The sequence below is a fragment of the Cheilinus undulatus genome, linkage group 5 (assembly GCF_018320785.1).
Source record: "Cheilinus undulatus linkage group 5, ASM1832078v1, whole genome shotgun sequence".
NCBI lineage: Eukaryota > Metazoa > Chordata > Actinopteri > Labriformes > Labridae > Cheilinus > Cheilinus undulatus.
The window spans coordinates 52536439-52552677 of record NC_054869.1 but is presented as its reverse complement, the minus strand read 5'-3'; the positions used below and the strand labels follow the sequence as shown (position 1 = coordinate 52552677).

Sequence of the window (16239 nt, the reverse complement as noted above, 5' to 3'; positions counted from 1 at the left end):
TGTGATATCCATATTTCATATTTAACCTAAAAAATAACCTCTTTTATCAAAGGAACAAATATCTTTTTATATCATTTGTGTAGAAAAAAGCCTTAAAAATCCAAATCCCTTAGTCAAAAAAAATAATTAAAATGGTTAAAAAATTGCTGCAATGAGTTAGTAACAGAAAAAAAATGGTGGAAAAGGTGGTGAAAGTGGATTTTAAAAGTTGCAAAAATGGGTACGAAGCAGCAAAAATTAGATAAAAATGGCAGAAAATGGCCAAAATGTGTCTAAATGTCAAAAATGGACTTAAGTAGAGGTAAAAGGGAGGTAAAGGGTTGCAAAAATGGCTTTAGATTGGCAAAAATGGGTGGAAATTTGGTGAAATGGGATGAAAAACTGATATGAACTTGCAAGAAATGGTTGACTGAGACATAAAAAATGGGCAGATTTTGGCAGAAATTTGTTAAACTGGCAAAAATGGGTAAATCCCATCAAAATGGGAAAAATTGGGCACAAAAAGAGGCAAACTTGTGTTAACAGTCACAATAATGGGTCAACAGAGGCAACATTAAGCTTAAGTGGCAAGAATTAGTTTAGAACGGGCAAAAAAAGGCAGAAGAAAGAGTTAAAAACTGTGACAAAATAGGTGTTAAATGTAAAATGTGTTAAAATTGGTGGCGAAAAAACTGACAAAAAGGGGTTAAAATTGTAAAGTGGCAACAGTGTAATAAAAAAACATTCTTAGTTTTTTAGGGCATCTGGATAATGAATTGAAAAGGTCAAATTTTGATATAAAAGTGAAAATAAGACATTGACAGTTTAAAATATGAGATAAAAAGTCAAAATCATAAATTGAAAAGGTCAGAATATTAGATAAAGTCAAAATAATAAGTTGAAAAGTTCAAAATATGAAACAAAAAGTGAAAATAAACAATTGAAAAAGGGTCAAAATACGAAACAAAAATCAATGATAGATTGAAGTTATAATTGTAAAATGCAAAACTGCAAATTGAAAATATGAAACGAAGACACAAATTAATTTGTTTTCCCACATTTTTTTTTATCTAATTATTTTTACTCTTTATTTTTTTCACATTTTTATTACTTTAGGATATTTCATATCATCAAGGTTAGGTTTACATTTTATACTGGAGGAAATCTGCAGACCTCATACTGGTGGGCCAGTTATAATAAAAATATCATATGATCTGGTGGGCCGGGTATAACTGCACCACGGGCCAGATTTGGCCCCTGGGCCTTGAGTTTGACACCCCTGCCTTAAGCAAACATTAACCTTTTATCTTCTGATGTACTCACTAATTGTGTTCGCAATAATATAATGGACCGATGTTGGAGGGATGATAAATTATCCCTTAAAGGTAAAATAGTCCGCTGTTGACATACTACTCCCATGTGAAGCCACGGCATCTCTGCCCTCTCATCAGGGCTGTGCGCCGCAGCGCTGCACTCCAAACACGCTCCCAGCAGGCGAAGTCGCTTTTCTTCAGTCCATGGCGATGCTGAGCGCGGCACAGACCTTCTATGTGGAAATTGCGGGTTAATATAATTCTGTGAGGTCTTGACGCTGACTGGTGGCCAGAGGCGCCGGCTGGACCCCTTTGTGACGGCTCCCCTTTGGTACATTTTGACCGTGTGTCTGATGCTGACGTCCTCTGAAGAGGGGGGATGGGAAGGGTCGGCTTTGGGTCGGCTGGTGCGCTTCCGCAACACCAGCTCGCTGCATGGGCACCCAGGACTTGGGGGTGGGTCATTTGGTTTAATGAAGACTGTAGTCTGTTTTTTGAAAATGTCCAGAGATGGAGCGCTACCGATGTCTGCAGGACGAGTGTTCCAGAAGGTGGGGGCTGCAGCACTGAAGGCTCTGTCTCCACCCCAGCTCCTCCTTTATTCTGCTTTTGACTTAATCACTCTCCCTCTGTTGTCACTTCTGGTTTTGCTGCTCTCTCTCTTCCTTATCGGCATCGGAAGAACGGGAATGTGTGCTGTTCCACATAGGCCAGTGGAGGAGCAGGGGCATCCCAGAACAGCCACGACACCAAATATGAATAACAGCATGAATTCTAATTATTAGCTGCTAATAAAGAAACATTTCTAGCTGTTTCTTGACAACGGTCCTGACTGAATACATGGATGCAGCTTGTTAAAGACTTAAGACTTGCCAGTTGGTTATAATGCTGATTATTGATCATAAATCAGCTGTTTTAATGATCACTGACACGATGTGTCATCATTTTAACTGGTTGTAAGTCAAAGGACTAAAACAGACCTGAGGACCTTTGAGAGTGGCTAAACAAGAAGGATAAAACTACAAGTAAACCCGTTTAAAATAAATAAGATAAAAAAGAGAGAGAAAATCCGATGTTTGGTAGCTTAATAAGAACTCATGTTTAATACAAAGGGTTAAAACTGTAGTAAGTGAAGCCTGATGAGCTGCTGAGCTGATCCATGTGTCCCTCACTCCTCTCTCTCTCTCTGTCTCTCTATCTGGCTGTCTCTCTCTCACTTACGCTCTCCGTCTGGTATTTCCAGTGTCTCTCGCCCTATCTCACAGCTGCTCTGTCTCACACCTTTACAAGGAGCTCAGCTCACATTCCAGCGGTCACTCCGATGAATCTGTCTGAATGAAGGGATGCAGCCATCGGCCTGAATTAATGCTGCTGAGCATCAGGAATGTGTGAAATGCTGACCGTCTTCACGCGCTGGAGCCGTAGCACGAAACGCTCTGACGCTCCCTTACTGTCACTCTGACACTGAGAGTTCAGTCATCTGTGCAGGAGTTTTCTGTTTAACCTGGACCTGCTCACTCTGCAGGATTAGAGAGAGTTTCATTTAAATCTGCAGTTCATAGTTGTGTTTCTCATGTTACCTGGCAGTAAAACAGTCACACTTGCAGTACATCGCGTTCCAAATTCATGCAAATGACATTTTTCTCAGATTTTCCGAAATTTTTGATGCAAATGACAGCCAGTATAATTTTCAAGTCATCACCCGTTACAGCAGTGTTACTCAACCCTGCTCAACCAAAGAGCCAAATTTTTGAAAAATATATTTGCAAGAGCCACAGTCTAAGTGGTGAAAAGTGGCAGTTAAAAAACGTTAAAGGTGGCAAAAATGGTTAAAAAGTGGCAAACACTGGGAGAAAAGTGGCAAAAATGGGTGGGAAGAGACCCAAATAATGAATTAAAAGTGGCAAAAACTGTTATGTGTGGTGGTGGTTTGAACCCAGGATGCAGAGACGATGGGCAGTTTTAACAGATTTATTGTACAAAGTGCAGGGGAAGGGGGGAATCCACAGGTCCAGGGGTAGTGAGGGCAAACGAGGAGAGAGTGCTAGGCTGAACTGCAGTGAGGCGGTGGGGGGAGTGGGGGGAGGCACTGGAAAGGAAGGAGGAGACACGTCAGTAAAAGGTATCACAAAAAGCACTGGAAATCTTACAAAAGTTACTCGTGTGAGTGTGAGCCTGGAGCGGAAGTTACCACTGGCAAGGTAAGTCGAAACTCAGGCGCTGAGGAGAGTGGCAGCAGGTCTAAAGTAGTGAGCGCTGATGATTAACTCGCTGCAGGTGTGAATCCTCTCCTCAGCACCGGGGGGAGGGCACGGCCTCAGAGAAAGCAGAGTAAAGTTAGCAGCCAGAAACTGGAAATAACCACCAAAATAAACAATATACATAATAAAACACCACAAAAAACATTGGAAAAAAAGAGTGAAAATGACTAAAATGGGAAAAAATTAGAAAAAAGGTGGGAAAAAGGGACAAAAAGTGGCATTGAATTGCAAAAGGCAGCTTAAATGGGCGAGAAGTGTCAAAAAGGGGCAAAACATTGCAAAAAGTGGGATAAAAATGTCAAATGGGGAGAAAAGTGACAAAAAGAAGTGGCAAAATTGGTTTAAAGCAGCAAACACTGGGAGAAAAGTGGCAAGAAAGAGCAGAAAGTGGCAAAAATAAGTGAAAAGTGGCAAAAAATGAGTTAAATATGGCATAAAATGGTCCAGAAGTGGCAAAAACGTAGAGAAAAATGAGTGGAAAGTAACTTAAATGTGCAAAAATCAGAAAAAAGGTGGAAAAAATGGGCAAAAAGCGTCAAAGAGAGGCAATATGGGAAATTAGTGGCATTTAATTGCAAAAGGAAGCTCAAATGGGCGAAAAGTGGCAAAAAAGCAAAAAGAAAGGGGCAAAAAATTGCAAAAAACAGGACGAAAGTGTCAAAAATGGGCTAAAAGCTGTAAAAATGTATTTGAAGTAGCAAAAAATTGCAAATAAGGGCAATGGAAATATGCAGACAAAAAATAGAGGTTGACAAAGCCTACTGTGTAAGTGTGGGAAACAAACTGATGAATGTGACTTGAAATGGATCATTTCTAAGGTAAAATGTTCCCTTTTGTAAGGTTTTTTGGGGGAATCATATTTCAAATTAATCCGATGAATTCGTCCGTCAGAAAGCTTCCACATTATGCCTTTATCTGCACGAACCCGTGCTTGAAACCTGTGGCCTGCTCAATAATGTGGACCGTCCTTCTTAAGTAGTTTTCCTTTAATTGGGCTCACCTGGCAAACTAATGATCACAGGTGTCTGAGATTGATTTCAGTGATCCAAAGAGCCCTGAGACACAACACCATCCATGAGTTTAACTGAAAAACTAAAAATTTTATGTTTATGACACTAAAATCCAATTTGGATAATATTTGGAATGCAGTTGTGTTGGTGATGGTCATACAGCCATGTTCTGCTGGATTTATCTCTGTGTCTGATGGTGTGTGGCCCAAATGAAAGCAGCTGGCGATCACTGAGTCTGTGTTTACTGTAAATAAGATGAAATCATCTTAAGGACTCACTAAAGTCAATGAAAGTGCACAGCTAGAGGAAAAGATCTGATTTTTATGGTGAAAGCTGAAAATGTTTGGTTCATATGTCCTTCCTGTTATTGTGTGTATCTTCCAGGAGGATGGCGCCACGTCTAACAGTCTGGAGGAGGAGCTGGAGGTGACCACGTACTGGTGGGGGGAGTGGGCTAAATGGACCGCCTGCACACGGACCTGTGGAGGGGGGGTGATGTCCCAGGAGAGACACTGCCTCAAACAGCGGTCAGTCACACTTTCACCTCTTTAAAATAAAAAATACACCAATGGTTTTATTCTGAAAAGTTTTTCAACTAATCAGAAAAGATATGGAGAATTATCTAAAGCAGGAAACAGTCCAGAACAAGCACAGTGCAGGGTCACTGTGACAGAGAGCGCCCCAGTCTGTCTGAACATCTCTGAGAGGGACGGCCTGTAAGGAGATGTGATGCACTGGATGAGCATGCAAAGTCCACACAGGAAGACCCTTTCTAGTGGGGATTCAGGGCAGAAACCTTCAAGCCAACCAGTCTAACCACGGCACCTTGCAGCCTTTAAAGGAACCCTGCATGATCAGACAAGTTCATCTTGTTGGATAGATATTTGTATGTCTCAAATGTATATTAAACTAAAAAACTCACTAAATATCCCACGTCTGCATTTTCAGTGTATTTCAGCTCATAAACTCACCAGGAGACCGCCATGTTTTGATCTGCGTCAGGTTAGTGTGACATCACGGTTCTGCAGCGCTCCTCTCTGTTGCTAAGCAGTCACCGTTTTTCTGCTTGCAGCTGTTGCTGCCATGAGTTTGCTGCGTGTTGGTTCTGTCTCCCTGCTGTCAGAGCTCTGTCATTCTTCTAAGTTTTACATCAATAAAGCTCCTACAAGTGACTAGATTCAGTGTTTAGAGGAAGCGTGTCGGAAGCTTCCCAAAATGAAAGTATTATATACATACGAACAGAGCTTCTCCAAAGAAATGCTAAAGTGGACTTTTACTTTGAAAGGCACAATCCGAAAGTCCTTTCGTTCTGTGTTTATCTTTACCTGAACCACGTGGAAACAGAAAGCCTCATAAACACGAGAAGTTCGGGGAACAACTCTATTAAACAGACGCATTTTAGCTTGTGGCCTTCATCTGGTTCATCAGAAACAGATTTCAAACTTTTTCTACCCATGTGGATGTAAACATTTGCTACAACAAGGTAAATATGGCTCTGTATTTATCTTTCTCCTGTCTAGATGGACAGATAACTGCTCATGGTGCAAATATAAAATAGAAGAGACCTCAAATTGTAGAATTCTCTGTGCGTGAAACGTGCTGCGTTTCTGAGATGCAGCCCTAACACTGGCTGCCAGTCTGAAACAGGTTACTGCATAGGAACGGTGAGGATAGCCACAGAACTGTGACGTCACGGCGCCAGCGGGGACCAAAACCCAAAACATGGCGGTCTCCTGGTGAATTTATAAGCCCAAATGATTTAAAATGCAGATATCTTGTGAGTGTTTTAGTTCAATATGTATATGAGAGACACAAATATCTATCCAACAAGATGAACTAGTCTGATCATGAAGGGTTCCTTTTAAGAAATTCCCAGTCTGATGTTTGGATTGTGTGCCTTCATTGACAGTTAATAGAGAAGGAAAATGGGAGAGAGATTCTGCAGAGAAGTGTTAGTACCAAGCAGCAACCTCCAGTCCTGAAAAATGAAGCCAATGCTGAAGTGCAAAAAATTGCAATACCGCAAGTGTCCACTTGAGGCTGGCTGCAGGACCATCAGAAGTCCCGTCTGCACTCATGTTAAACAGCTGGTTTTGAGACACAAAATAAACTGGTTTACAGCCTGGTTCGAAACACCAAACGTGTCTCATTAGCTAGTGTCTTATTGTGCTCCCACTGTACGGGGGGTGAATTTTTTTTGTACCACGATCGTTTGGATTATATTTAGGATGAAAGCTGATTGGCACGTCTCATTTGATTGACAGGTAGCTCGGCAGACAGAGGGTCCATTTCTGTCAACCGCAATGCTAGCTAGCTAGCTGACAGGAAGTCGCGCTTAGCGGGTTGATCCAAAGTTCGGTTGAGACCGCAATTTCAATATGGAAGCCTCCACGGATTGGCTTCAAGAGCCGTTTGAGTCCGCCTATTGTAAGCAGACGACGGACGTCATACGGGGTTTGTCCACTTCCTTCTACAGTCTATGGTTAATGCATGGGATACAACCTAACCCCAAGGCTATCAGCTCCTCATTTAACCTCCTGAAACCTGAGCATCTGTTGGAAAGCATTTTGAGTTTCTCCTGATTATTTGGGATAAGTAGGGTCTGACATGTTAAAACATCAGGGTGGTTTTTGAACAGGAATTTTCTTGTAGAAATTCCCTCTCCAAAATTCCGTTAGATAATCATCAAATCTTTCCTTGAAGCTTTATCATAAAGCCTAAACATTCCAATCAGAATATTCCCCCAGAATTCCATGCAAATTCATGACCATTTCCAAGCAAATTCCCCAGATATCAAACCCTAAATTACCCTAAAATTTGTCACAGATCCTGAAAAAAATTACCAATGCTTTCTCCAAAATTCCATGAAATTGACAGAAACATCCAAACATCTAAATAAATTCCCTAAAATTTCCATGAAAATTTCAGAAAAATGTAAAAAAAAAAAACAACCTCTACCTCCAAATTCCCAATTTAATCCCCCAAAGTTTATGAATAAATTCTCTGATTTCCTTTGAAAATGCCAAAAAGTTAAGCAAATTTGCCCAAATTCTTCCAATAAAACTCAACAAAATTTACTAACATAGCCCCTAAATTTTCATTGAAATATTTTCTATTTTCCAAGCAAATTCCCCAAAAGATCCAAAAAGAAATGTTTCCCAACATTTGATTATTTACACTTAAACAGATATTCTGGACAATCTCAAACATTCTAATAGCAGAAATTATTACACTTTTGTAGGAAAGTCAATGTTAATGTCCTCATATGTGCATGCTGGGTCTTAAGGGGTTAAATACTAGTTCAGGGTCAAAGACCACTAAGACCAGGACTAGATTTGGAATCTTTATTGACCTTAAGCCATTGAGAACTGAATGATGGATACTGAATGGGGGGTGTAGACAGGGGTACAGGATGTTGGAGAATAAATCTGTAGCAGCAACAGTCTAGAATCCAGGACGGTTCAAGAGAACCTGTGGGGTGGAGATTCTGGGTGGGGGTCTGGGTCCTGGAGCTTAAATGAATGAAGCCCCTGTATTAGGAAAGGAGGATGAAATGAGAGGAGGAGAAGGGGGGATGTGAAGAAACAAACAAGGAGTGGTTAAATACTGGTGATGCTCTTGTTATGATAATGAAATGTGGTCGAGGTAAACTGGCACTTCTCTACAGCTACATCCAGGCTAAAGGCTACCAGATTACAATATAACTAACCCCCTGCTAGAAAGGTCCAAAGTCATGCCAAAGCAGGCTGGGAGAAGAGAGAAAACATCTTTTCCATCATGAAAAGCTTTCAGTGATAAGACTGCTGCTACACTAAAGCTACACCTGAGCTAATCACTACACCAGCAGCCGTATACAGACTCACACTACAACCCCCCCCACTCTACCCCCATAACAATTACAATCTCGTGCCATAGCAGAAGAGCGAAATTATTCTTTCTGTGATGAAAATCTTTTAAGTTGTTCAAACCACCTCATCTGGCTCCTCTCAGTGCGGAGGAGCAGCGGCTCTACTTTGAGTGTCTCCCGGATGTCCGAGCTCCTGACCCTGTCTATAAGACTGAGCCCAGACATCCTGCGGAGAAAGCTCATTTCAGCCGCTTGTATTTGCGATCTTGTTCTTTGGGTCAGTACCCACAGCCCATGACCACAGGTGAGGGTTGGAACGTAGATCGACCAGTAAATTGAGAGCTTCGCCTTTCGACTCAGCTCTCTTCACCACAACGGACCGGTATAACGCCTGCATCGCTGCAGACGCCGAACCAATCTGTCTGTCAATCTCTCGCTCCATCTTTACCTCACTCATGAGCAAGACCCCGAGATACTTGAACTCCAGGTCTGAGCAAATAATCACAAATTAGATTCAATCACAACAGGGCCTGCTGCAATTTTCAATCTGCAGAAGGTGTAATATTTCTTTAACCTGAAATTAGTCAAAATACCATTTTAAAACTTTCTTTCTGCAGCAGATGCATATCATACAATTATTCAAGTGGCATTTTTTTTTAGAATAGTCCACAAAAAAAATCCCACTTTCTTTCTTTTTGTATGTTTCTCTTAATAAATTTGAGAATGCCATAAAAAAATATCACTCCAATACAATTGATATCCAGTTTTGCAATACAAGTCAAAATCATCAGAGTTAGATGCTTTTGAAAAATCTGTCAGCCCTGGTTTATTCTAATATGGTGTTGGTTATTGTATAGAATGTCTTATTGCTTGTGTTTGTTGGAAAATGTAACACAGGAAAATACATAACATAAGAAATAATAGCATATCAGATCGCAATATTGGGTAAAAAAAAAAAAAATCACAATGAGATTATTTTCCCAAATCATTCAGCCCTATGTAGCAGAAAAACACACACAGCTAAACATGTTTAGTTCAGGTCTGGGAGCAGATATGCCAGTCCTGTACTGCTCCTACCTCCCATGGCCATCCTCCAGGCCTGATCCAGGTCCCATGCTCCAAGGTATCCTCTTAGCTGATGCACGCAATCCCCCTAGCGTCTGGATCAGCCCACCGGTTCCTGGGTTCCTGGGTATGCAGTGAGCTGGATCAGACCCAGGGAAGCGTGGCGGGTGCCTGTAAAAGCACGGCCGATGTTCCTGAATCAGGCAGCTGACACTTCCCGTCTTTGCTTTCCTGAGCAGACACACGGTCTAACGACGACACCCAAGGACGCACCAAAGAGAAGCCATCTCAAAGGAGGCTAGTCGGCACCTCTGGCCATCAGCCAACATCCAGGCCTTGTAACTTCCAGTTTCCACGTACAGCGACCGCTCCTCGCTTCCTCTCTAGTCTATCAGAGCATTTCCACTGCCGGCGCTCCAGACCGCCAGCGGTGCGTGCTTGGAGCACCACTTCGCTCTTCGTTCAGGTCTGTTGCCAGCACTGGCCGCTGCCAAACAGCGTCAATACCTGTCAATCAGAACGCACCAAAAAGGAAGTCACAAGCGTAGAATATCCAGTTCTTTCAAAATAAAACACAATGCACAGACTCGAGGTCGCAAAACATCACTATATCAACATTACGTCTCTTCCTGCAGCGAGAGCCAAGGGTCAACGAGAGGTCAGTGGGTCACAGAGCTACAACGCCGCCATTAATGAGGAAAAGCTAACTTTTGAGGATATTTAGCCAAAGAATTTGACATAAAACCACAGATCCTTAAAGCAAACATTAACCTTTTAACTTCCTAATGTACTCACCCAATGGAGGAAGCAATATTGTCATGGACTTATACTGGAAAGGATGATAAATGAACCTCAAAAGGTAAAATTGTCCACTGTTGACATACTATTCCTGCGTGAACTCGCAGTTCTCCCATGATCTCTGTCCACTGATCAGTGCGGCGCTCTGGACTCACTTCCTGTGGGTGAGGTCGCTCACCTTCGGTCGGAGCAACCTGCAGCACTTCGGCATGGTCGTCCTTTGTGGAAATTTTGGGTAAGAGTCTCGTACAGGGGTGTCAAACTCAATCACAGCAGGGGCCGGATTCTGGATTTAGGACTAATCTGGGGTCCTAACAGGGTCAACATTTAACCAGAACTGTCAACCTCATTTTCACCTGTAATAAATAAATCATTTGGAAATTCAAAAAAATAAAAATGATAGGTTTAAAGGCTCAAATCTGAGATAAAAATTCCAACTTATTAGTTCAAAAGATCAGAACACGATATTAAAAAAAAAAAATCATGTTTTTAAAGAGCAAATATACGAGGAGAAAGTTGAAATCATAAGTTTTAAAGGTCAAAACATGAGATTGAATATGAAATCATGAGTTTAAAGGCAATATATGACTTGAAATTTTAAATTGTGAGTCTGATGGGTCCAAATATTGGATGAACATGACAAAAATTAGGAGTTAAAAATGCCATTAAACAGCTGGTTTTTAATGGCAAAAGCAAGCTAAAATGGGCAAAAAATTGTGAAAAGGGGCAAGGATGGGATAAAAGTGGCTAAAACAAGTTGCAAAAATGAGCAAATAGGAGGAAACAAGCGGTATTTAATGGCAAAAGTTAGCTTAAATTGGCCATAAAGTGGTGAAAAAATGGTGAAAAGGGGCAAAAACAGGATAAAAGTAGCAAAAACTTGCCAAAAAAATGAGAGAAATAGCAATAGCAAACAAATGGTATGTAATGGCAAAAGAAAAAAAATGTGTAAAGGGGCAAAAATGGGATAAAAGTCCAAATATTGGATTAAAATGCCAAAAATTAGGAGTTGAAAATGTCAAAATTTGAGCTAGAATTCAAAATGATGACTTAAAAGTTAAAAATATGACTTAAATAAAAAATTGGGAGTGTAAAAGGTCAACATATGATATAAAAAGCAAAAATGAATCATTCAAAATGTCAAAATATGAGAAAAAAATTGAAATCACATTTTTAAAAGTCAAAATATGGGATTAAAAAGCCAAAGTAAAGAGTTGAAAAGGTCAAAATATGACTTAAAATTTAAAATTTGGAATCTAAAAGATAGAAATGTGACATATAAAGTCCAAATTCTGAGTTGAAAAGGTCAAAGTATGAAATGAAAAGTCAAAATCATAACTTTGAGTAGTAATCTTGAGATGCAAAATTGAAAATATGAAATAAAAACAAAAATTATTCAGATTTTTATGGCTTTACAAGGATATTTTAAATAATCAAGTTGAAGTTTACATGATTATACTGGAGGAAATCTGCAGACCTCACACTGGTGGGTCAGTTGAAATACAAATATGATATGATCTTCTGGGCCGGATTTGGCCCCTGGGTCCTGAGTTTGACACCTGTGGTCTAGTAAGACCAGAAGGTCTAGGGACCATATGTAGGGACTGAGCTTTTTCAGTGAATGGAGATAAAACTCTTTGAGCACAACCATCAGAATAAACAATTCAACACAACCTCCTCTTGCCTTCTGTCTCATTCTGCAACCCAAAATCTGCTCTTTCTTAAGTGAACCCTAAATGCATTGGCTTTAAACCCTGCAGAGATCTTTGAAAATCAGATTCACCTCCTCCACATGCAGCTCTGAATGAGTGTGCACATTTATCTTCTACTGAATGCATTCCTACAGGATTTGTTTTCATTTTGAGAAGCAGAAAGTTTGAACTGCTGATGCTTAAACCTTCACAGATCCTGCACCGTTGAACCTGACCGTATAGTTCTGTTGGATCGTGGCTGGTTGTCGCTCTGCTCTCTAATGTCGTCTTATTTCTGCTTCTGTTTGTTTTCTGTCCAAAGAAAGAAAGTCGCTGCTGGGAAGGACAACATGACCTGCACGGGAACTCCAAAGAAATATCATCTCTGCAACACTAAAGTGGGTCACAGCCTCCATCTCTTCCTTTCACATCTTTATTAAAATAAACAAACATTCTGACAGTAAGACGGCACTGGTCAATGCGGCTGCGGCGGCCTCCAGGCGTGACCGTGTGTATCTGTATGAAAGTGAAACCGGGCGGGGTTCGCACCCATTGTGCGTTCTCAGAAAACCCTCCCTGCTCAAATAAACTCTTTAGAAGAATTTACTAGTACAACATTCTGTAAAAGTGAGTCGTAATGAGAGTGTGAAACCCACGTTTTTTTAATGGACTGAGCTGTTGGTGTGTTTGTGCTCGGCAGGAATGTCCCACCACCGGGCGGAGCTTCAGAGAGGAGCAGTGCTGGTCCTTTAACTCTCAGCTTTACAGTGGGAGGAACTACCAGTGGAAACCTCTCTATCCTGGTAATAACCCTCATAAAAATACCCACAGATGCTTTTTACCCCATTAAACCCAGCAGAGGTGAGTGAGGTCAGAGCCGTCTGAGCTGCTGAGCAGGCAGAACGTCAGCACCCCTCATGAGATGGGCTTACAAGGACTTCTGTTCTGGATATGCTTTAAATGCTTTATTTCTCTATTAGGGTGTAAAGCAGAGTTACTCAACCCTGCTCGACCAAAGAGCCAAATTGTTGAAAAATACCTTTGCAAGAGCCACAATCTAAGTGGTGAAAAGTGGCAAAAACGGCTTGAAGTAGCAATAAAAATAAGTTAAAGATGGCAAAATGGTCCAAAAGTGGCAAAAACCTGGCAAAAAATGAGAGGAAAGTGACTACAAAGGGCAAAAAGCGGTCAAGAGTGGAAGAAAAGGGCCTTAAAAATAGGAAACAAGTGGTATTTAATGGCAAAGGGAAGCTAAAGTAGGCAAAAAATGGTGAAAAGGACAAAAATGAAATAAACGTGGCTAAAAGAAGTTGCAAAAATGTGCAATAAAAGGAAACAAGCAGTATTTAACGGCAAAAGGTAGCTTAAATGGGCCAAAGGGATGAAAAGTGGCAAAAATGGGCACAAAAGTAGGGAAAAAGGTGGCATTTAATGGCAAAGGTAGTTTAATCGGGTGAAATGTGGCAAAAATGGGATAAATGGGACAATTATATCTGACAAAGCCTTCTGTAGAAGTCTAGGAAACAAACTGATTTATGTGATTAATTTCTGAGGTCAAAGTTTCCCTTTTTAAGGTTTTCTGGGTAAGTAATATTTCAAATTTAGACATAAAAGAGTCACATGTGGCTCCAGAGCCACACATTGAGCATCACTGGTGTAAAGGTACATATTTTTGTGCTGAACTCTTTTAGTACAGGACTTATGGCATGGTGCAGATGTGAGCTGGAATAGAAAGTCCCTCAGATCTGAGTCAAACTGGATTGGACAGCAGGAGCAGAGCAGATAGACAGGGATCATAAGATCCACTCATAGTACCTTCAGACGACTGACTTTGTCTGCTGCAGGACAGTTATCCTCCTCATTTGTTCAGATAAGCTGGAAAAAACTTCCTGAACTTTGTAGCCAGTCCTGTCAGTTCAAAACCATCCAGTGTTGAAATCTGTGCAAAAATCTGCAGGATATTCTTCATTTGCTGACATAACGAGCTCAATTAAAGTTAATTCTGATGCAATCTCAGTAAAATGGTCATTATTCAAATGTTAACACAACTCTTCAAAAAAAAAAAAGTTGGGTCACTGTGAGAAATGTAAATAAAAACAGAAGTCAATGATTGTCAAACCCATATTTTATTCAAAATAGAACAGAAACAACAGATCACATGTTAAACTGAGACATTTTACCATTTCATGAAAAATACTCATTTATTTTGGATTTGATGGCAGCAACACACCTCAAAAAAGTAGAGACAGGGCAACAAAAGGCTGGAAAAGTAAGTGGCACTAACTACACAGCTTGTAGAGCAATTAACAACTAATTAGGTTAATTGTCAACAGGTCAGTAACATGACTGGGTATAAAAGGAGCATTTTAGAGAAGCAGAGTCTCTCAGAAGTAAAGATGGGCAGAGGTTCACCAATCTGTGAAAAACTGTGTCAAAAAAAATGTGGGACAATTCAGAAAAATGTCCCTCAATGTAAAAATGGTCTTAGAATCTCCCACCATCTACAGAATCTGGAGAAATCTCTGTGAGCAAGTGACACGGCTGAAGGGGCCCTTAGGGGCCCTCAGGGGCCACTGCATTAAAAACAGACTGTACTGAAATCACTGCATGGGCTCAGGAGCATTCCAGAAATCATTGTCTGTCAACACAGTTGGCTGTGCCATCCACCAATGACAGTTAAAGCTGGATCATGGAGAGAAGAAGCCATATGTGAACAGGATCCAGAAACACCACCGTCTTCTCTGGACCAAAGCTCATTTAACATGGACTGAGAAAACATGGAAAACTGTTCTGTGGTCAGAGGAAACCACAGACGCCGTGTCCTGTGGACTAAAGAGGAGAGGGAGCATCCAGCATGTTCTCCTGGCTCAGCTCTAAAGCCTGCATCTCTGATGGTATGGGGTTGCATTAGTGCCTATGGTGTGGGCAGCTCTAACATCTGGAAAGGAACTATCAATGCTGGAAAGTAGAGAGAGCTTTTAGAGCAACACTGTTTATGTTCTATTGTGAATCAAATATGGGTTTATGAGAGTTGACCATCATTGACTACATCCTGCATCAACTTTTTTGGAACTGGGGTTGTACATTTGCCTTTATTGTAGTTTTTAGATCTTAAGTGATACACCTGTAATATATCACAGTCTGTCATCACTGACAGATAACCGTTAACATTTGTGGGAACTGAAATCATGTCCATTTCATCTTTATCAGTCAGAGAGGTCACTATGGCTCTGTAGGGTTGTGGGTGCCGTCATTTTTTTTTTTGCCAAATTTGAGGAAATCCTCCGGAGTGTTCATGTGCTATCACACTAACAAGAATGGCCCAGCTGTACCTGCCTTTATACTGGAAAAAATGCTTCCACCACTGAGTGACCGACGGTTTTAGAGTCAGCAAGGTGCAGCAGATCTCTCTGACTGTTTGTGGATTATGGAGGTAGAAGTTTACTAGGCTGCTGTTAGCACTGCTGCAGTCTTCCTTTGCTCCAGGAGAAACTCTTACTCCGTGTGCTTCTCCTCTCCAGACGACTACGTTCACATCTCCAGTAACCCATGTGACCTCCACTGCACCACCACGGACGGCCAGAGGCAGCTGATGGTGACGGCACGGGACGGCACGTCCTGCAAGTACAGCAGCTACCGCGGCGTCTGCGTGGATGGTAAGTGTGAGGTGAGTCCAATGTCTTCTTATATTTATGTTCTACTCCCTATTCGTTTCACGCCACTGGAACAGTGTGAACAGCCAGACCCCAGAGAGGTGTCTGTAATGGTCTGGTTTATTCACCTGATGTTTGTGAAAATACTTTCACATGTCTGTAAATCACCTCTAAGAGTGGCATCCCCTAAAATAAACAACAACACATGGGCGGACATGTGTTCGTCTTTATTTCTGTTAAATCAGTGATACTCAACCTGTGGCTCTGGAGCCACATGTGGCTCTTTTGTGATGATCTGTGGCTGTTTTATGTATCAGTTTGTTACCTAGATTTATACAGAAGGCTTTAATTGTCAAACTTAATTGTCCCATTTATCAAATTTTTGCCACATTTTTTCTATTTTTGCCATTTCTCATCATTTTTTTGCCACTTTTCACCCAATTAAGCTATCTTTAAATACCACTTTTTCCCTATATCTTTCCCCATTTTTGCCACTTTAACCCATTTTTTCCCCTTTTTACAATTTTATGCCCATTTAAGCTACATTTTGCCATTAAAAAACACTTTTTTGCCTATTTTTGCCACTTCTTTGACACTTTTTTCCAAATTTTTGCCCCTTTTA

General features: G+C 40.9%; 1 protein-coding gene across 1 annotated transcript in view; it reads left to right on the top strand.

The window, feature by feature from the left end:
• The first annotated feature begins 4724 nt into the window (after nucleotides 1–4724).
• adamtsl2 (ADAMTS-like 2) overlaps nucleotides 4725–16239 on the top strand; it is a 37927-nt gene continuing 26412 nt past the window's right edge. The window contains exons 1-5 of the mRNA XM_041788158.1: nucleotides 4725–4759; nucleotides 4948–5090; nucleotides 12287–12362; nucleotides 12665–12767; nucleotides 15486–15631. Coding sequence (XP_041644092.1) covers nucleotides 4757–4759; nucleotides 4948–5090; nucleotides 12287–12362; nucleotides 12665–12767; nucleotides 15486–15631 — 471 coding nt within the window. The 5' untranslated portion in view covers nucleotides 4725–4756. The remainder of the gene's footprint in view (nucleotides 4760–4947; nucleotides 5091–12286; nucleotides 12363–12664; nucleotides 12768–15485; nucleotides 15632–16239) is intronic.